The sequence below is a fragment of the Phoxinus phoxinus genome (genome assembly GCF_949152265.1).
Source record: "Phoxinus phoxinus genome assembly, chromosome: 5".
NCBI lineage: Eukaryota > Metazoa > Chordata > Actinopteri > Cypriniformes > Leuciscidae > Phoxinus > Phoxinus phoxinus.
In genome coordinates this window covers 27,675,738-27,697,554 of record NC_136880.1, presented here as the reverse complement: position 1 = coordinate 27,697,554, position 21,817 = coordinate 27,675,738, and the positions used below count along the sequence as shown (strand labels likewise).

Below are 21,817 nucleotides of genomic sequence, written 5' to 3'. Positions count from 1 at the left end.
TTCTTTGATGAATACAGTTCAAAACAGCATTTACCGATATTTTAAATAGAAATCTTTTGTAACAATGTAAAAGTCTTTGTGACTTCTGATACATCTAATGCATGCTTGTTGAATACAACTTCTTTCAACAACAACAACAACAAAGATTTACTGACCAGACCACAAACTTTGGATCCATCTTTTTTTTTTTTCAGGCAAATTATCAATTTTGTAATTAGTAGGCCTGCCACCTGTGTACTTTAAATTTACCTTCTCTTTTGAAATACCAAAACATAAAATAACTATCTTTACTCCTGCACGAACAGGGCTCGACAATCTGTCCTTGCCTGATCGGACCAGTGCTGCAGCGTCCCAAAGGTTTATCACGTTTTTAAGCCTTGCCAGTATAAATATTTAAGTGCAAGAAGACACTAAAGAGAAGTAAATATGGTGTTCGCACGGTGTGTGAGACTTTAGACCTACCTGAGAAGCACTATTTAACTTAATTTGTATGTTTGTTCTATTGTATTTATTTGTGTTATTGCTATTATTATTTCTTATTTTATTAAAAAAAACTGTTTGCTTTTCTTTATTAATTTATGAAATGTACATATGTTAGGCAAATAGTTTTTGCTGTGATATCAAAATTGGAATTGAGAATTGTAAAATTTCACTGGTATCTGAAATTTGGTGTCATAACATTATTTATTGAGGTTTCATGGGTCAAACACAATGAAAACAATAACTATTTTAACTTCATTAATTTATTTAAAAAAAATTGCGGTGGGTTCAGTGAAAATTTTGGCAGGGCAAGTAAAAATCTGAACCACTTGTCCTTTGGACCAGTAAAAAAAAATCCTTAGCGTTGAGCCCTAATGTGTAAACTGGATAAAACCATCCATGTTTATGTTGGCCTGCTGATGTCACCTCACTGTAGTCACCAACTTCCTGCTAAGAACATATAACAGTGTTTCATCACATGCAGGCTTTATGTTTTATTGATCAATCATCTAAACATCTAATCAGCTGACATTTGGATAGAGCTGTCCCTGTATCTGATGAACATATTCAATAGCATTACCATTGAATTACTCACTCTGGGTTATCCAGTGACAGCTTATTTGACCTTATTTTGTATTGCTCTCAATCACTTATGAAAAGATTGTATCTCCTCCTACAATGAAAGGCAAGCCTTTATTCAGCAATGTCTTAGACGTCCTTGAAATAATGATACATTGACTTCACAACACGTATCACACCATTATTAGGGATAATCTCTTTCTCTGGTGGACAGGAAAACAAGAGAAGAGTATCAGTTATATCCTCCATATTTAAGTCACACAGATATCTTTTAAAGGGTCAATAATCTTTTCACCTACACAGGACGTTATCAGATTTGGTTTACGGCTTGATAGAAGCCTATGCATTATCTGAGGCTGATAATTGGCGGGGAGTCTCTCCTACAACACAAAGAGTTCTTTTCCGCAGGGATGCGGGCCTCAAGGTCAGAGCTCAGTTCTGCCATGGAGACAACAGGGGGGCATTACCTTCCACCAAACAAGCTGTCAGCACTAACTTTGTCAGGGCACAGACAAATAAACTGCTAGAGAGTGATAATAGATCTAATTTCACCTCCCTGTCACTCCCTCCCTCCCTCAAGGGAGACGATTCCAAAGCACCGAAAGAGCTTAAGGAGGGGAAGGAAAAAAATAAAACGACAAACCAATGCTATCTAAAGAGATAAAGGGGTAACTCACTTGAAATTCATCTCCAGAAGGAGCATTGATTTCGATGTCTAAAACTTCAGCAGGGTCCACCTCTGTCTGCTCTTGTTTAGGACATATGGTTTGGTCTTCTGCAAGGTGTGGAGTTTCGCACACAAGGTAAGGCTTTGCAATCGCCTGCACTTTTGGTTTAGAAACACTTCCATCGTGACATCTGAAAAGAAAACACAACCTGTCAAATGTACCACAATGCAATTATAACCGTGTTGGAAAAAAAATATTGATACATGTCCATTTCAATGAAGTATTAAGATTATTGGCCATGTCAGGAAATCAGTATTCTCCAAGTGCAGCATCGTAATTCTTGTTTGGAAATTTGCCAGATGAAAAAAAAAAGAAAAAGATAAGGGCATTCTGAAACAACATTCCCATTATGTGCAATGTGCTTCGCCAGTGTTTGCTCTGAGCAGAGCTTAGTCGAAACAAAGGCTCTGGGGCGCATCAAAAATCAACCTTTATCCAACAGTTCACCTATAGACCAGGTTGCTACAGGAAAAGGAAAAGTTCACCCTACCTCATAGTTTCGTTCTCATCATCGCTACGCAAAAGGTCATCGTTCAGCTCTTCATCTGATGTATCCAAGAGACCCTGAGAAATACACCCTCAATTTAAGCATGTTCCAACCAACACTTAATGAGTCATTCATTTGAAAATGGAAGCTGTTGAACTAACGAGAACTTATCCAACTTCTGTAAAGTAGACATTTCTTATTATGTTGGTTTACTACCAATCTATTTTGTGGTAATATTTCACATCTACCAGTACTGTGTAAAAGTCAATGCGACATTAGTATTTTCACACAAAAAAATGGTTTTAAAGGTGCAGTAAGCAATTTCTGGTAAAACGCTGTTGATGTTTGAAATCACCACAACAAGCACGCTCCTACCCAAAAGGATTACACCCCTATGTTGATGCCTCCACCCCCACATTCACGAACATGCTATGCAACACAGGAGGCAACGACTATGGCTGGATCTGCTTACTAGAGTGTGGATCGGGACAAATTTTTCTGTCCGAGCCCGGCCCGCGTCCGACAGAGCAGTAACCGAACCCGACCCGAGCCTGACAGGCATTAAAATATTTATGTCCGAGCCTGACCCGAGCCCGACAGTTAAAATCCCATTTTTTTCTCATACTAATGACGCGTTTGGTAGTGTGGAAAGCCCGCTTTTATTAAGCAACTGTAGGAAGGCATTCGAAATGTCAACAGGATGAGCGCATCAGCGCGCACGGAGCAACAAGCGCACTTAAAACAGGCGTGCATGCACGTGTTTCGTTGTCACGGCTACATAAACAAACTTTCGCACACAGAAAGACGGATGTTATGGTAATATTTTACATGTATTTTAATCACAAAAACGAACGTTTGAATCAAGTGAAAATCAGGCACATTGGCTATACATAATAAGCTGTTTTAAATTAAAAATGTTTAATGCCTTATCGCGCTGATGTGACCGAGACCGACCCGAACCCAAACATCATTCCCGCTCGGGTCGGGTAGCCATCCTACTGCTTACCTGCCGCCCGAGGGTATGATGTCATTAATAAGTGAAAACAATGTGTTACTATGTTCATCCCTTCCATCCCCAAAAAACAAACACCGTTTTCATGAACAGCTCCCTACATAACACGATAGTCCAAGTAGGAGGAGGAGGTTTAAACATTCCAGGCTTATAAAAATAATGCAAATGAACAAACAAGCAAAGATGACACACGAGTATATATTTAAGCAAAAGACAGCATATCTTAGTTCTGTGAAACACAGCAAAACCAACGTTACTCACGTATAAAGCCACATCGACGTCCGTTTTCAGGCCTTCTCGAACCTTAGGCTCAAGCTTCTCCGATATTAACGCGGGTCCAACCTCTTGCCTGATCATAACCCTTCTTTTTAAAGTTGTATTCCCCTGGCCATTTCCTATTTAGAATTTTCTCTGCTATCTCTCTCTTGCTGTAGTCGTTCTGCTAATGTCTGTCTTGTGCACTTAGCGCTCTCTCCTCCCCCATCATGAGTGTATGCGCACCCTTACTGCTGATTGGCTACAAGTGTGTTTTGGTGCTCGGTCCGATCCACTTTTCAACAGCATTTTTCAAGAATCGCTTACTGCAACTTTAAGCCAGTTATATATTTTGCTGTAGTGTGTCAGTAGGAAATATTAGTTTACATTTCCAAACATCCCTTTTGCCATTAATTGTAATAATCCAGTGAAATTGGGAAAGAGTCTGACAACCAAAACAAGCCTATATGATCCACAAGGAGCTCTGGGATCCGTTCTTCGTACCTCGCTTAAATACATCGATATGAGATGATTCGACAGATGCCAGAGCTTCTAATCATGATCACTGATCTCTGGCTAATTTGGTTCTTTTAACGAATTTGCGAATTTTAAAATATCTGGATTAATTTGTGTGAGGTTACTGCGCGACGCGTGCAGTGATTGGCTGGTGGCAAGACAGCTACGTAATGACATCATGTGGCCTATTTTAAAAAAGACACCTGACGAAAAACAGTATTAAAATATAACACATTTTTGGACATAAGCACAAAAAATATATTAAAGTTATAATAGATAAATTAGATGTGCACTGTTTTTTCATGATTCTCATTTTCTAGTATTTGTTTTGAAATAAGCCTGTTCCCAAGCAGGTTTAAGCTTACGGACCCGTTGCTATGACAGCAAGTCCAGGATGAGCATCGAAGAACCAAACAATCCAAGATCATGCCAAATCGTCAACAATCAAATCCAGCTAACGGTGTTAGCGACGTACGAAGAATTGGACCCCTGATCTCACCATCATTGAATACATCTGGGATTACATGAAGAAACAGAAAAAACGAAGAGACTAAATCCAGAAGAACTGCGGCAACGTCTCCAAGACGTTTAAAGAAACCTACCTTCACAGCTACAGTTCTGTGAAAAGTTAAGCACTTGTGTAAAAATGGTGTAAAGTGAGGATGCTTTCAAAAATAATGTCATAAATAGATTATATTAGTTAACTTCTATTAACTAAATCAAATCAATATTTGATGTGACCACCCTTTGCGTTTTAAACAGCTTTTGTCCAGATAGTTTGCACATAGTTTTTCAGGTAGCTTTGTAGGTAGTTTTCTTAAAGTGTCAAGAGACATTGCCGCAGTTCTTCTGGATTTAGTTTGTCTCCGTTTTCCTACTTCTTCATGTAACCACAGACAGACTCGATGATGGTGAGAACAAATCTCTGCGTGGAGTGTGAATACTTATTGTCATTTTTAAATAAATCTCACATCTGTGGAATACAGCATGCTCAGAAGAACGTTAACAATCTATAGCAGGGGTAGGCAACGTCGGTCCTGGAGTGCTGCTGCCCTGCAGATTTTAGCTCCAGCCCTAATCAAACACACCTGAACAAGCTAATCAATGTCTTCAGGATTACGCCTACAGGCAGGTGAGTTTTTTTTTATAGCTTGGTTAGAGGTGATCAACTCTACAGGACAGCCTGCACTCCAGGACCGATGTTGCCCATCCCTGATCTAAAGTATTGTTAAGCCCAATACGGAAGATAAATACCAAAGAATAGATTCAGTTCTCAATATGTACAAGAAAATGATTGATGCACTTAAAAAAATACATTGGCTACTTTCTATTCAGCTAGTCTTCTCAGTTATTAAAGCGATGTGAAGACTCTGCAGTTCCATTCACTTAAGATCTGGTCAATCCTCAAGAGACCTCAAACCTGTCACAGTTAAGGCTATTTCTAGTAGTAAGGTTCCTTTATCCGCAGAACACCTTGTATTTGTGCCGTAGGACACATTTAGCAGATAATATACCATTAGCTGCAAAAAATAGGACAGCTGGCCCTGTGAAGAAACCACCTGTCACAATCCTGAGGCAGAATGTGACACCATCACCTAAGACCTGGCATCTTCACAGATATTTACTGCTGTTTATCAGCATGTCATACTGTGCTATGAGAATGCAATCACTTCACATGATCTTCAAGACAAGATTCAGAGATCTAAGTGTAAGACAGCAGACTTAAATCTATTCAAATATAAGCAGTGTTCTGGATGTACGGTAAGCACTCACTTGTTTGGATGTCAGCCAGTCATCCACAAGAACGCCTTCTTCTGAATCACTTTGAAAGTAAAGATACAGCAAGACCAAAGAGCCATTTAGAAACATACTGATCTTGCTGTCAACAATTCAGCCATATTTAGAAATAAACGAGCTTTACCTAAAAAGCACAATTAAACACTTTGAAATGTATACAATTTATGTGTACATGCTCTACCATGTTTATGTCTAGCCTATATAGCAATTGAATTTAAATAGTCTTGTAAATAATACTAGACATTTTTATTTCTAGATAACGTTAATGTTAATCATTACAGATTGGATAACACAGTCCATTAGGGAAGGCCCGTTTAACACAAAATTAGTTCATAGCAGCATTGCCTACCTGTTCATATCTGGAACTTGATACTTCCCCCTGAAGGACCTCTGTCATTTTTCTTTGTGAAGAGAATAAATCAGTTTGTTTGTGTTTGAATTCAAATTAGCCTAAGGTGCGTGCCGTGGCACACTAAGAGTTGTTTTAATACAAGAAAAAATGTACCAGAGAACGTGCAATTCAGGAATTGGCCTACTAATTATGTCTTTCTGCACACATAATACTGTCTATTTCAGAAATATATAAGCCCTAAGTGTTTAAAAAAACATAAACGTGCAATATTTTGGCAGTAAAATGATACACGCGGTACACATACATTTTTGGTTGCGCATGCGCACTTGCGCAGTACTCGTTTGGAGAGAAGCGTAATTTATTTAAATCCCGTTTTCGTGCCAGTTAATGTTTTGAGCGTTGCGCTTTATTTATTTATTGTTTGTTTGTCAGTTGAAAGTGTTAAGAAAAAAATATTTTTTTTTAAACAAAATTTAATTTTTTTTGTGCGTATGCGCACTTGCGCAGTACTCGTTTGGAGAGAAGCGTATTTTTTTTAATCCCGTTTTCGTTCCAGTTAATGTTTTGAGCGTTACGCTTTATTTATTGTTTGTTTGTTTGTCAGTTGAAAGTGTAAAAAAAAAAAAACACGGAAGAGCAATGTTCAGCAATTACGAACGACTCGAGCACCGTGAACCACCTACGAAACCTTGTACGGTAATAAAAACTTTATTTTACAGTCTATGAATAAAAATATAGTGTGATTTTAGACGAGGAACCAAATGACAATTTGCCTACATTGAATATTTTCCATAATATATGATACACAGCCTGCCTGACCTGATGTCAACTTAAGGTTTAAAATGTGAAAAAAATATGAAAAAGGGTGAAATGCAAGGGATTGTGGGTAAAACAAATGATATAAATTGGAAACAGTTGTGCTGCTTCTTTTTTTTGGGAGCCTGTGGTACTTTTTTTGTTTCAATGATGAATAAAAAGTAAAAAAGAACAGCATTTATTTGAAATATAAATATTTTCTTACAATATAAATATTTACTACCACTTTTTATCAATTTAACACATCCTGAATAAAAGTATTACAAAAAAAAAAAAATCTGACCCCAAACTTTTGAATGGTATAAGCTATATTGTTAAAAAGATTTATATTTTAAATAAATTATGTTCTTTTTCTTTCTTTTTTTCTTTAATTAATCCTGAAAATCACAGCTGTTTCTAACAGTGATAATAAATCAGCATAATATTTGTTTTCTATTTTTGATCAAAGAAATGCATGCTTGATGAGCATAAAATACTTCTTTCAAAAACATTAAAAATAGTAATGTTTCTAAACTTTTGAGCTGTACTGTAGTAGGCTATATATATATATATATATATATATATATATATATATATATATATATAGGCCACATATATATTTACTCATGTATTTTAAATATTCTGTAACTTTGTTCATCTTTGTCATTGCCATGCAAATTTACATAAAACATACTTTTTATAGTAGTTTCCACAAAATAGAACCTATAAGTTACAACAATATTTAGATTTAATTTATTAATTTATTGAAATATGTTACCTTATTTACGAACTCCCATAGAGCTTAACCATGATCTTGTCTCTGTTTACCCAATAGAAAACAATATTTAACTAATCATTAAGTTAATTAACTGCAACAAATGAAGTATTTTAGGTAGAGTAGTGTAGTTTTTACAAAAATAAAGTAGGCTACCTTAGGTATTTATTTATTTGTTTTACTGAAAACTGAATATTAGTTTCTTTCATGGAATTATTCACACAACTGCAGGTACTAAAAACAGATGATCCCTACAAATGCTTGATTGACACTTGTCTTGACTTGATATCATCTGGTCGAGTGGCGTCTGGGAACTTTCTCATCCGGGTATTTTATGTCTAGGCATTCTTTGCTCTCATTGGATAAAAGTCAGAATTCTGTGATTTCATTGGATGCCGTGGCTGTCAATTCTCATTGTGACCAGCAAGGTAGCTGGTCGTGGCAGCACGACAGACCGGCACGTAGATAGTCTTAGCTTTTTGTACAGGAAGAGCATTTGTAATTCATTTTCAGACGGATTGTTGAGCTTTTGTGTACGCTACCTCGTATCTAACTTGTACCCTAGTTCGCATCAGTTTTGTTTTTGTAGCAACGAAAACTTTTACCATTAACAGTTAAGTTACCTCACTCACCTCTTGTTGTTCTCACGTCTCAGGTAAGACACGAAACACTTAATCCACTGTTCATGATGTCTTGATTTTTATGAATGTAAAATGACAGGTTGGCCACTACCCTATCCAGTCCTAAATTTGTAAGCCATTTTAGTTCTTTATTTTACATTTTTTTGGAGGAGCTGCTAATTTACTCACACACACATGAAACAGGTGCAGCTGTCACAACACAGAAACAGTTTTTGTAGTTTTACTCGGAGTATTGTATTCAGAGCGCACTATTAAGGAGACTCTCATTAGACTAGTATCCTAACTATTTTAAATGGCAAATGATATTGTGATGAGTCACTGTTTTGGTTAGCAGCACATTAGTTTTAAAAAAGGAAATTACGTTGATGGACGAAAAATAGTAGTGTTGATCAATTGGGGGCGCCAGTTCATTCAGAAATATATTTTTTGAAAGACAGTAAAGTCAACTGATTGTAGAACTTCAAGACCAATATGCATACACCTTAGAAACAATGTAAAAAAAAAAAAAAAAATGTTTAAGGCTATAGCTTGAAACCTTGACATTTTAAATAATACAGTGAGGTGGAGGTGTGTTATATAGCCTATACGTTTTCTGGGTGTTCACTCACTATTCCAACCATTACTAAAAAGGCTTATATTCTCTCTTGAGCGAGATGCCACATACTTTTTCAGACCAGTGTTATTCCCGTTCAAAGAATTTTGTAATGTTGACGACACTCATTGTTGTCAGAGAGACTTGTTTGTTTAAAAAGATATGCCAAATGTGTAGGCTACTCAATGTAAATAATTGTGGCATTTCATAGATTTGCTATCCTTAGTAGACCACTGATGTTTTACGCCATGTAATATATCATAATTGGACTCATAATTTTGTCCAAACGGGCCCCTGAACACCAGACACTATTTTTAATATATGCAAAGCTGATAGACAAACCGTTAGCTATCTTGTGTGTGCCAATTTGGATATATTTGTATAATAGCTAAGTGTTTGCTTAAAAGTTAGATATTTTACACAATTATACAGTTGTTCATCCAAACTGGGATTTTTTTCTTTTCTTCTGTTGGTTATAGTAAGATTGTGACTTACTTTCAGTACAATTGCTGAGAATGTGAGTGTTAAAATGAAATAATGCAATTTCCATTAATCCATGTTTTCCTAATTCAGGAGACCAGTATGTCACCATGGATTAAACAGGTTTGCCTTGTTCTTGTGGCAGTGTTCATGTTGCCCAGTTCAACAGAGTCAAAGAAAGATGAAGCATTGTACTGTTCAGGTGAGTTAATGTTATGTGGCCTTTCCACACACACACACACACACACACACAGAGAGAGACACACACACACACACACACAGAGATATACACACACACACACAAACACACACAGATGACTTGTAATGCTATAATAGGTGATGAATGAGCTGGTCACTACAACACACTTACCCAGTTTTTTATTTTTTCCTATTAGACGTATATTACATTTACATTTAATTCATTTAAACTGTCATCACCATGTTTTTAAGCAGATAAATAGGAGCATGTGCAATAAATGCTAATTTATTCAGAATCTTGAATTAGTTTGATCAAGCATTAATGGTTAGGCTAGCCGTACATCCATCTATTTTCTTAGTGTCTTTTCCCATAATTACTTAATTCCCATAATTATATGCAGCAATATTGTTTATAAATGGTTCTGTTTTGTCCAACCCTCCCATTATTCTTATTGAGCAATTCTTCACTTAATTTATCAATGAAACCTTTGACCTTTTGGAAAGACAAACAATGGTTTGCTAATACCAAATTTACTAAATCTCTACTTTACTAAGTTCAAAGTGAGGCCATAAACTGAACAGGGTGAAACTTATTTGCATTTCTCTTCTAGTGCAACATGTACAACAATGTTGTTTCATTCAGGTTTAAAATTTTCCACTGATTAAATGCCCTGTAAACCATTCAAATCCTCCCCTATGTTTTATTTATTTTTAATATTTTACTGCAAACAACCACATGCTCAATGCCAACTGATTATGCTTGTTTAAAAAGGATGTCTGCAAAAAATAGCCTCCATTTTGAGATGAACTGTAGTTAAGCCTGCTGAGTTAAACTTTCAGTAAGTAGAGCAGTTTTTATTCATGTGTGACCTACGTTACACCACTAGTTTTAACGCTTATAATATCTGCTGCATGAAGTTAAATGTATTGCTATAATTAGGATTACTGATGATTTCCTTTATCTCGTCTTGGAAATATTAGTTTAAAATTGTATAATGATTTTAGTGTTTGACAGCTTACCTTTGATATAATAAAAGTACTTAAAGTGAGCTCTAAATAATAAATTAATATTTTTATATTGTTTTAAATTGGAGTAGATCAAGTTATTTTTTTTTAAATAGTCCGTACTTTGGTATCTTCCATAATGTGTTAATTACAAAATGTATGTATGTTTTATCACAACTTGCAGCATTATCTACTTTATTAGCTGTGTTTTGGTTTCATAAATTACTATTTAGGGGCTAAATTGCATTACCGTTTTGTGTAAGTTTCAGCTGTTTGTTCCAAGCTGATTTAGATTATAGTTGTAATTACTTGACAGTATGAATATTATCTTCAGACTACAAGTCTTTAGTCGGTGGATGTTCTTTTACTGTAATTTCCAGATATTAACTTGAAACCTGTATTTGGTAATTTCACTTTTTTTACTTGCCTCCAATTATAAATGTGTCTTCCAACCTAAACCGTTGTTCTAAATTTAGTCAAGCAAATATGTCTAATTGGTTAAATTTGTTGACAAATTTTTCAGATTAATCATAAATATAAATGTCATGTAGAAATCTTGAAAGGCCAACATGAAACCAACACTGAAACAATCTATTTCTACTGTCTTGTATGTGAATAGATTTCATTTCTTACTTTCAGAGGATTCCGAAGTTAATTTGTTTGTAAATGTACAATTTAGATGTGTATTCCATTCTGGTCACATGGAAAGACTAAGATTCTTTCAAAGAAGCCCTGCTGGTTTATAATATAAAATATTACTTGCATTGCGAAATAATAAAACTTGTGCTAGAACCAAGCTTTTTTTGGAAAGTCAAGGGGTGCAAAGCTTGGCTCAGATAAAGCCTACTTTAAGCTCCGCCCAGGTTTGACAGTTGCCATGGAAATATAGCAAGCATGACTAAGCACCACCAAACTCAAGATTTTACCAGAAGCATAGCTAGTGCATTTTTTTTTTCATTGCTATTTTTTCTATTTAAAAAAAGTGCACGCAGGTAAACTATTTTATTCATTGATACAAAATTGATTCTAGTTCAGATTATTTAAATATGAGCCATGATTAAAAACCTAAGTTCATTTGTACAAGTAGGCATCAAACTTAAAATAAAAAAAGCATAGTAATGTTGTTGTATTTACTGCTTTAAAATTGTGATTTAGACATGTATTCCAGTGCGTATGCAAAGTTTCTGTTATACAAAGTTAAGGTTCATTCCTGCTGGAAATGTTTTTACTTGAAGTATTTTTCCAAGATGCAAGATATTGTGTTCATTTTGTTAGTTAAAAAAAAAGCCTTTTTTTTGTCTACCATTGAGGTTTAAATTATTATATAATGATTGTAATGATTTGTTCTTTCCTTTTCTTTTCTAGCCTGTGTGGCGATTGCTGAGGAGCTAAACTATTCAATCAGTCAAACTGATCCAAAAAAGATGATTCATGTTGGTGGATTCAGACTTAAACCCGACGGAAGTCTTAAAGACAAAAAGGTGTGATTCAGTGTTAATTGCTCACAACCAATGCTGCATCCAGTTTCGAAGCGAACTAGTTTTTCTGATAGAAATTTCAGTGCTTGCAAGGCAACGAGAATGGTGTCAAAGTTGTTGAAACATTTATGGTTTTACACTTGGGTTCTGTGTTGTGCTCTGCACATAAGAATCGATCACTGTGCCGGATGAAGGCACAAATGAAAGAGAAAAGGCCAATCGTTATTCAGCATGCAAATAGATTTAAGAAGAACAATCATCTTGTCTGTATGTAAATATTACCATGCCGGAGACATTTTAAAATCAGTAAGACATTTTCTTAACAAGTATAAAGTTTAGAAAATCCAAAATAAATTCAAAAATGGTTACAATTATCAACAAAACAACTTTTAATAGTGTCTGAATCAGTTGCAAAAGAGTAATGCTTAGGTTTTTTTTTTTTTTTTAAACCCCAACATTTGCTCTTCGTTCAGGTTAATGCAGACAGGCAATCTGGGGTTTGTCTCGCTCAAGAGCACAACATTGATGATGATAAATTGTGAAAAGTTTTAACTGTCCCTGGGATAGAGCTTGTATCCTTCCTGTTAGTGCCCCAGTTTTGCAGTCTTCACCACCACTACATTTATTATGATCTTTTTTTATTAAAAACACTGACGAATAAATATTTGAAAATATTCTACGATTATACTTAAAGTTTTCCTTAAGTACCTAATTGTATTTATCTTCGAAATTTGTGTGTTTATTTAGTGCTTAGTTGCCTTTCTTAGCTCTTTAATATTTCCTGGTGTTTGAAAGCTTGTTCTGTTTACTTGAGTAAAGGGAGCCATTTTCACTGTTTCCTTCTCAACAGTGGTGTCAATATGTAAAGGTCAGACCCAATGAACTCTAAGCCCTGACCCCTGGTATCCAGGGACTGTCATTAGGTCCCTGACTCCACTATTGATTAGGGGTTAATCCCTTTTTGATTGTAACTGCTGCCTAATAACAAGTGCTTGTTCAGTTCTGACTTTTCCCCTCACCTCTCAGGCTATTTCAACTGTGAGTAAAATGTTTGTCAGCCTGTATGATGCGAAACGTTAACGCAAGTAATGCTCATGCCCCAAATGATGATAGAACTTCATCAAGCCTGAATTTTAATATGGATTTATGTACACTGTCTAGGTAAAAACAAAAACTAACATACAGGTATTGTTAGGGATTAGAAAGAAAACCTGTTAAATATTGTGTCTTGCTTCAGTGCAGTTGAAACAGTTGATTAATGAGGTACTTAATTTTTTGTTTCATGCATCTGTCTTTTTTCTTAATTTGTCATTTATCAGCTCATTGAGGTGAAGTCAGGAATTTGGGTTTTAATTGCATATTATGCTTTAAATTGCTGCTCAGGGAGCTGTAACATCATGATTTTGGTCAATATCAAGTTTTTATCTTTCATTCCAGATCAAGTGGAAAGCTAAGGGTGAGATTCTAGAACCGTGTAGCCATATGTAACGAGTCCAAAGAAAGCCTTAACCGACAGTAGAGCTGCCGCTGTAAGCAAGTGATAAATGTAAAGCGTGAAACAGTTTTGCACTCTACATGTCCAAACCGAGTTAAACGTCAAGCATGTTTACTTATCGCACATAACCACCATGAGGTGTCGGAAAATGAACCACGATCCTTGTCGACTTCTTCCATCTGACTGCTTTTGGTCTTTGGTTCCTGCGTATCCCATCTCTCTTCAATAATAAGGAAGCAAAGCAGAAGCAGTGTAGCAGAACTCGCTCACTGTTCCCTGAGAGTGGCTTCACTTAAAAATAAATGCTAATTAAAGCTCCTCAAATCCCTCCCTGTTTCTCTTTTCATACTTGGCTTGGTTCACTTGCCCAGAAGCTGTAGGTGAACCCCTGCAATGCGCCCCCATATTTTTAGCGGATTCACCAAAGATAACCTTCGACGGCTTTTGCTAAAAGGTCAATTTATGTATAAATAATTACGAAAACTTTTGATTGGGTCCTATATCTAATCTATATGCTTTGTTTGTGTGTGTGTGCATGTTCAGACTTAAAAAGAAAAAAATTAGGGAATTAAGGCAACAAAAATGCCCTGTGTCCCAATACTACAATGATGCCTGGCTCTCCAATGGGAATTCAGTGAAGGATGGCATCCCTGAGAAGCCTTTTCTCTGCCTGGGCCGCCTAGCCCCCCCTCTCTTTATTCCTACAGAAATTCTTTATTGACAGCTTCTATTCAAACCCTTCAGACTGTTACGGGGAGGAATTTAATTCCCCACCATTTTCAGGATTGCATGATAAGGACTCGGCAGAGGAAGCGGCACACAAGCCATCCTCTGCTAGATCCAAAGGCGAGATTTTTATTGCTTTTGGACTTTTGTGCATGAAAGAATCGCTCTCATTGTTCTCTGATGGTTAGCCTAAAGTGTCCTAAAGTTTAATGAGTTGAATTTAAAAGTGTAATTGGTGTAGATCTCAAATATGATAATCCATTTTTATGCTGAGGATGACATTACACCCAGATTGTTTAATAATGCTCGGGTTAAAAGTCCTGGTGAACAATATTTAATTTTTTCATGATCCTGCATCGATAGTCAAGCGATCGGCTCCTTCGTTCAAAGATTTTTGCACCCATAGTTGTTCATAAATTGTCTTATCTTGGGGTCCATCCATCCATCCGCATTCAGCTTTTTAATTAAAAAAGATGGGGGATGTGTGGATAGGTTGCTGTCCTTCCATGGGACCTTTTATCTTATTTGTGACCAGATGGCAGCGAGCCACGGAAGCCTCTTTATGTCACCGAGCCTCACAAGAGTGGAGGGGGTAGAGACGCCCTCATAATGTAATCAGTGAGACCGGAAGGGTCCATACTGTGTCTGAAAGGGGACAATGGGGTCAGGGATATATCTACATCGCAAGAAAATCCAGCTCATCTGCAACCTGTCCTCTTTCCAATAACCCCCTCGCCCCCAACCCCGCCAGCCTTTGACTTGCCTGACAAGGAAGACTTCCTGCTTTGATCATTGGAGGGTGGAAGAGATGAGCTGCCCAAGAGAACCAAAGGATGGGACTCCACTGTTTACCCTGCACTTGGCTGCTGTTGACAACTCCCCTCCCCACTGCTTACCCCCCGCTCTCCAGCCCTTTCACTTTCTCCGCCCCCCGTCACCCTTTCCCCTTTCTCCTTCCGGGGGAGGCCAAAGGGGCGGGAGCAGGGTGCACCTTGACCTGTCTAGACACCACAGTGTGTTTTTGTTCTGTTGCCAAGGCAAGGGGATCTACTTTTGCAACTTTGGAGATGCAGGTTAAAAGTCAGCGTCGTGGCACAGGGGATGTGTTTAAATAGGAACGGAAGGAAAAGGTCATCTAAGTGACCTCGGCGCCCTGTAATTTTTTTTTGTCAAGATTTTTTTTATTGTTGTTTAAAAAGAAAGAAGAAGGGGGCGATTTGATAACTTAGTCAACTTTTTCTACATTTCTATTCTGAAATCTTTTCCCGATAGGTTCCTCTTGCTAGGTCCGAAACTCACTTAACTGAACTGCTGGAGGAAGTTTGCAATAGCATGAGCGATTATGCTCTCTATGAGGACCCGGACACCAAAAAGAAGAGCTACAAGAGATTTGCACCCAGAGGAAATGATGCCGGGAATTTTCCGGATTTCAAAAATTTTAAGTTTGATGGTCCAGATAGTTCCAGTGCCTTGAAGTTTGCTGTGAGTATCAATTTTATATATTTTTCATTGTGTAGATTTGTATTTATTTTGAAATAACAAAAAAAAGTGTGTTTCCCAGTTCATCACCCAATTTCCATGTAAATTACATTTAATATTCATTGTTTTATCCCATAACAGTTACAAATCATTTTATTAAACTGTTTTTTTTTTTCTTCTTGAAAACCCTTTGAAAACTTTACGTATTGCATGAATCATTGATACCTGTCTTTTTCCTAAACAAAATGACATGGCTCTACAATAAAGAATTTTTGTTTCTTTATTTAATTTATTGTTTGTTTTTTATTTACTTTTTGTTATATTTGCTGTTAATTTTTTTTTATTAAATACAAATGATCAAGGTCTATAGGACATGCGTACTGTAAGCTTTCATTTTGGAATAGTTTAATTTTGTTTTATTTTTTATATACAAGATGACTGAAATGATAGACCAGAGTAAAATGACTTCATGTTACCTCGTGAACCATCCAAGATGGCAGACTTGCTAACACTATAGCACTAAAGATGGCTGCCCATTACTGTGTTCATGTATTTTTACTGTTGTGAATGATTTCTGCTTATTTTCTGTCCACATGCTCATAGAATGCTAACTATATTTTTGAAATATATATTGCAGTGTGAAAGCATTGTGGAAGAGTTGGAAGATGATATCATCTCTCTCTTCGCCAGTGAGGCAGACCGTGTGGCTAAGACATTGTGCAGTGAAGTATCAGGTATTTATGTATGATGTGATATACCTTCTTTCGTTCAATATTAGCATGTTAATGCTGAAAACCTGAACCATAGTGTTGACTTGCTTTGCATTGTGCATTTTTTTCCAGATTTTGCTTTACAGTTTTAGTACTTTTCTGCATGCAAATATTAATGCAGTGTAAAGTGTGTTTTTTTTCCTCTGTGTGCTTGACATTGAACATGGCTTGTTTTTTTATTGTATGTTTAAACGATTATTTCACAATTGTTTTTTGTATTTATTTTAAATTATATTTTGAAATTATATTGCAGACTTTTAACCCTATGAGCTGTATTATCTAAATGTAGCCTTTTCCACATTATGCCTCAGACAATATTCACTGATTTCCTGTAAAATCTGCAATTCACAAACTTAGAGCATTGCATTTTACTTTCATAAAAAATAAATTCTGTAAGTACTGAGAGTCTAAGTGGAATAGTGTAAAAATAAATTTTGCTAGAATTAAACTAATTGTAGAAGGCAATTTTATGTAGCTATATGAAATATCACTATTATTATTGTTAGCTAAAAAATGGGAAACTGTACAGAAATTCATGTTACATTTATATGCACTACGCTGAAATTTCGTTTTCTTAGTTAGGCTATGTATCTAATTGTAATTTCTTCCTTCAATGCATTTAGTAAATTTAAATGTAATGCATAATTTTTAGATGCTGTTATAAAAAAAATTAAACCTTGCACCTGCCAGATTTAAATCTTGGAGTAATGTTGATCTGGTAATGCAAGTAGTTTTATAAGAATAAGAAGTCACTCTGAAATAGTATTTCAGAACTATGTCTATATTTTTGGGACATTTATACCCAGAAATGACCAATACCTCCCTTTAGGGACGTCCTCATTTGTAAATCTGGTATGAAGTAATTACAGGGTTTTTTTAATGCAGAAAGTTTTGTGTGATGGGTAGGTTTAGTGTAAAGGGATAGAATGTACAATTTGTATAGTATAAAAACCATAACACCTGGAATATCCCCATTTAGATAGCTAAGTAAACGTGTGTGTGTGTGTGTGTGTGTGTGTGTGTGTGTGTGTGTGTGTGTAATTGCTTCAGTAATTGAATACCTTGTTGTTTTCTTTGCATATCCAGGTCACTGCAAGAGCTCTGTTTTTCAGCACAGTGAACTTTAGTTTCACATCAGTGTCCACTGAAGAACACTCAAAAACACGGACCAAAAAATGGAGACATCAAATATTTTCCTTAAGTATGCTATTGTTTTTTTTTTGTTTTTTTTACTACAAATTTTGATGATATAAATTGTTTTATATTAGTATTGTAAATGAATACTGGAATTAAAAAGGTATTACAAATGAATGAGTTTTCACTGCTGAGTAGTGGATACACTCTTCCACTTTAATTTTTACTTGGAAATTACCTGTATTTATATTTGAAATTACCTTTTTATACATGCATATACATACACACACATATATATAATATGTGTGTGAACTAAATTGATGTTAAACTGTTTGCCGTCTAATGGCATGTAATTTAATTCCATTATCAAATCTTTTTTAACCTCTATATAGCTTCAGTGGACTTGACATAGCAGTCACTATGGTGTTCTGGTGTAATTTATGATGGGTTCGTTCTTGATAAAAGGAAATAAAAAAATTCAAATACAGTGAAATGAGTCATTTGTTTTTATACTTGGCACACTTTTCCTAATTCAGAATAATTTGTCTGAAGAACTGTTAACTGGCAAGTTAGGTGTGACGGCAAACCCATAGGCTTTATCATCCCAAATCATTTCACAGCACAGTCTGCTTGTTTGGTTCTGATGTCCCATGTCTGTCCAAGTCGGGCTTTTGAACATGGCCGCTGGGTAAGCATGATGGCATGCCTTTCGCACCCTTCCCTCACAGCTCCCTCCATGCAGAACTACGCATGCGCCGCTGTGGCAGCAGCACAGGGGCAGGTCCTGTTTTGGGAGAGTAAAGGAGCAAGAGACGCCATGATTGCTTAGCTCTGTGAGTTAGTCTGGATATGGGTGTCAGCCAAATCACTGAGGGGGAAAATGACAATACTCCCTGCTTTCTCTGATAATGTTGCATTGTTTAACACAAGTCTGCTCACTGCGCACAGTCGGAAAATGATAGAAATAACAAGGAAATGTTCTGGAATCTACAATGATTCCGGTTTCTTTTGGGAATTATAATACTTGGGTGTTTTATATTTGATCAGTTTATGTAAATTAATAATGTAATTATGGTACTGTTTTCTACCATTTACAAACTAATCTGTAATTCTGCTTGCTTTTTTGTTTTTAAGCAAAATCAGTCAGCCTAGATTTAATAATCTTAAGAAAAGAACTTTGAAAACCAACGAATATAATTTATAAAATCATTTTTATTTAATGCCTGTTTATTAATTTAATGTATATTTTGTTCTTTTATTTTTATCTTGCTAGTAACCTTGAGATTAAATGGCTAAAAAGCTCTTTTTTTTAAGTATTTGGTCCCAAAAATGCTAGATCAGCTGAAATCTGTAAAACGCCATCAAACGACAAGTTCAAAGTTATCTGGTGGTTGAAGACCATCAGATGAATTTTGCTGTACTTGGAAGATTAAACTTTTTCGGATCATATGTTTTTCTTTCTCTTTTTTTCATGCTAAACTTAAATTTGATGTGTATAACTGGCCCCCTTCAGGAAGCTGCTTGCTGTTTAAAAAGTTGGTTGTGACCTTACAAAGTAGCTTATTTCAATTGTGTTTATCCAGTGCTGTGTATGTGCTTTGAGCTTAAGTTTGACAGATCAAGTGTTACTAAGGTGCAGTGGGCTATGACTCCAAACAAAGGGAACTGGACAAACATCAATTTCCCATGCAATCAAAATGCTTTGCTAGCTTGAATGACTTGCCTGCCCTAGACTGGAGATGTCCTCACTGAACGCAATGCTTTTTTTGCTGATCACATCAACTGGATGATTAACCATTTTGTAAAATTACCCCCAAGTCAGTCAGAATGGACCAGAAGTTCTACACATTGAAAAAAAATGTAAGTGAAATTTGATCTCTCCCTTAAATTCGCTATAAAGTTCAACCGCTGAGCTGTGGCGTTAACTTGTATTCTAACAAGATTAAAATATATTTGTCCTGGAGATTAGCATACTTAAATCCTTTTTTGCTTTTTCTGAACTGGTAGTGTGCTTTGATCTGTGTTGCGTGGCAAGAGCCTGGCTTTGGCTTGGCCATCCGAGTGCCAAGTGTGAAATTGGCCTGATGTCATCCCCATTCTTCACCCTCTACATCTTTCACTGCCTTAATTATATTTCCGCCACAAAGCCCCAGCTCTTCATTGCATATTCAAGTTTGAATAGGATGCATTCAAAAACTATAGATATATGACTCCTTTGGAATGGGGACAAGATAGGACTTTCTGTGATACGCAGACAAGGGAGATCAGCACTGGTGTGTTTTTTGTTTTGTTTGTTAGTTTGTTTGTTAGTTTGTTTTTAGTGACTTTGTGTGTGTGTGTGTGTGTGTGTGTGTGTGTGTGTGTGTGTGTGTGTGTGTGTGTGTGTGTGTGTGTGTGTGTGTGTGTGTGTGTGTGTGTGTGTGTGTGTGTGTGTGTGTGTGTGTGTGTGTGTGTGTGTGTGTGTGTGTGTGTGTGTGTGTGTGTGTGTGTGTGTGTGTGTGTGTGTGTGTGTGTGTGTGTGTGTGTGTGTGTGTGTGTGTGTGTGTGTGTGTGTGTGTGTGTGTGTGTGTGTGTGTGTGTGTGTGTGTGTGATCAAAGACAAATTTTGAGGAATTAATATCCAAAGCAGGGCCTTTGAGGTACTGCGTGCTATCTATTGGGAACTGGGATGGACATCAAACTTTTTAAGCCGGCCTTTTGCGCTTCATATTCTATCTGTCCAGCCAAGCAGCCAAAAGTTGGTGGTAGTTACATTTTTCTGATAAAACCGCTTGAGGAAGGGTGAGATCCTTTTTCCTGGATAGATGCTGAGCTGGATGTGAGATCTTCTAATCTCCTCACACCATTTCATCTCAACTTGAGTTGCAGAAACGTTCTGTTGGTGTTTGAAATGAAACCAATTAATGCGATGCCTTTAAGAAAATTTCGTGCAGAATTCAGAGGTGATGAAATGTAGGCGAAGTGAAACGAGCCACCTGCAGCTGTGACAGGAGGCTTTGACCTTCAACGGGGTCTCCCGGCCACAGACTTTATTCAGGAGCCTCGCTGCGCGTCTGAGCGGCAACTGCCTTTTTCTTCAGCTCATCAAGTCAGTGGCCGTTGGGCGTTACTTCCACATACAAGCTTGGCAAGAATAGAAATGCAGATGAGATTCTCTGGCATTGATGAACAGGTCAATGCTGGGAATGGTTCTCAGAGATAGCTCGCCTTTTGTGTAGGACCTTTTCACTAATACGACTTTTTCTTGAAATGTTTTCGTGACATCAGGTAGCCTAACACTGAATTATGTGTGTAAAGTTTCTTGTAAGGTTTACTAACGCAACCATACCAACGAAACCCCGTGCGTTATTTGCAGAGTTTAACTCAATAGGCTACTGATAGCATTTCAAATTAAGTTAACGTATAGGCCTATTTGCACAAAATGATGCATAGATTAACTTTTTACTTTTTGGACGCTTTGGGTAACTTTGTCATTTAAGAGGTGATAATTTAATTCTTGAACGTTGTTGAACCAACACGTGTCACACTTTTTAAAGTCTGTGTTATACTATTATAGGCCCATACGAGTTCTCTGCGAAGTTTTTTTTTCCTGTCTGAATAGTTAGGCTTTAAAAAAGTGTGTTATGAGTGAAGTTAAATGCAGCATTGGAACTCCCCCAAGTGTCGACATTTAGACTAAAGTTGGCTTTGACAGTAGCCTATATTTTAGATATTTTGTTGCAGTTAAACAAGATGGGGCAAAACCAGATGTGTAGGCTATCATGTCCCATAATAATCCATATCAAAACACGTTTTGCGGCTCATGTCTTGCTTGAAGTCATACACAAACTTTAGGCTATACCATCATACGAACGTTTAATTATTTGTTTGGTTGTAGCCTACATAATTTTGCAAACTTTTAATAGGCTAATTGCTAAAAGTTTTCATCGTTTACTTTTCTAAAATGTTGTAGCTACCGATAGCATCATCGTGTATACACGCTGTTAAGTTGTGCCAACGTGAATTGTATTCGTGCTAGAGTGATTCAAACAAATGATTGGGAA

The 21,817-nt window shown here is 36.5% G+C and overlaps 2 protein-coding genes across 15 annotated transcripts in view; one reads left to right on the top strand and one right to left on the bottom strand.

Moving 5' to 3' along the window:
* Nucleotides 1-6,574, bottom strand: part of LOC306998146 (dnaJ homolog subfamily B member 6-like) — a 69,275-nt gene extending 62,701 nt beyond the window's left edge. For 5 of the 14 annotated variants that reach the window (XM_079611982.1, XM_079611973.1, XM_079611981.1 and 2 more), the window contains exons 1-5: nt 6,360-6,573; nt 6,204-6,257; nt 5,831-5,879; nt 2,278-2,351; nt 1,737-1,917 (exon numbers count right to left, since the gene is read on the bottom strand). In XM_079611982.1, the coding sequence (XP_079468108.1) occupies nt 1,737-1,917; nt 2,278-2,351; nt 5,831-5,879; nt 6,204-6,211 (312 nt within the window). In that variant the 5' untranslated portion in view covers nt 6,212-6,257; nt 6,360-6,573. Of the gene's footprint in view, nt 1-1,736; nt 1,918-2,277; nt 2,352-5,830; nt 5,880-6,203; nt 6,258-6,359 lie in introns of all 14 variants that reach the window. The other 9 variants (XM_079611974.1, XM_079611975.1, XM_079611988.1 and 6 more) reach the window with 6 other exon arrangements.
* A 1,592-nt stretch (nt 6,575-8,166) lies between these two features.
* On the top strand, nt 8,167-18,264 carry cnpy1 (canopy FGF signaling regulator 1). The gene is made up of 6 exons (XM_079611991.1): nt 8,167-8,431; nt 9,583-9,691; nt 12,058-12,173; nt 15,664-15,873; nt 16,508-16,604; nt 17,727-18,264. The coding sequence occupies exons 2-6, from the start codon at nt 9,592-9,594 to the stop codon at nt 17,765-17,767; spliced, it is 564 nt and encodes a 187-aa protein (XP_079468117.1). The 5' UTR covers nt 8,167-8,431; nt 9,583-9,591; the 3' UTR covers nt 17,768-18,264.
* Nucleotides 18,265-21,817: the final 3,553 nt, after the last annotated feature.

Bases quoted from the DNA above. Each gene is read 5' to 3' on its own strand.
- cnpy1 (XM_079611991.1), top strand. From the start codon at position 9,592: ATGTCACCATGGATTAAACAGGTTTGCCTTGTTCTTGTGGCAGTGTTC. The intron at 9,692-12,057 runs GTGAGTTAATGT...TTTCTTTTCTAG, and splicing joins TGAAGCATTGTACTGTTCAG to CCTGTGTGGCGATTGCTGAG. The intron at 12,174-15,663 runs GTGTGATTCAGT...TTTTCCCGATAG, and splicing joins GAAGTCTTAAAGACAAAAAG to GTTCCTCTTGCTAGGTCCGA.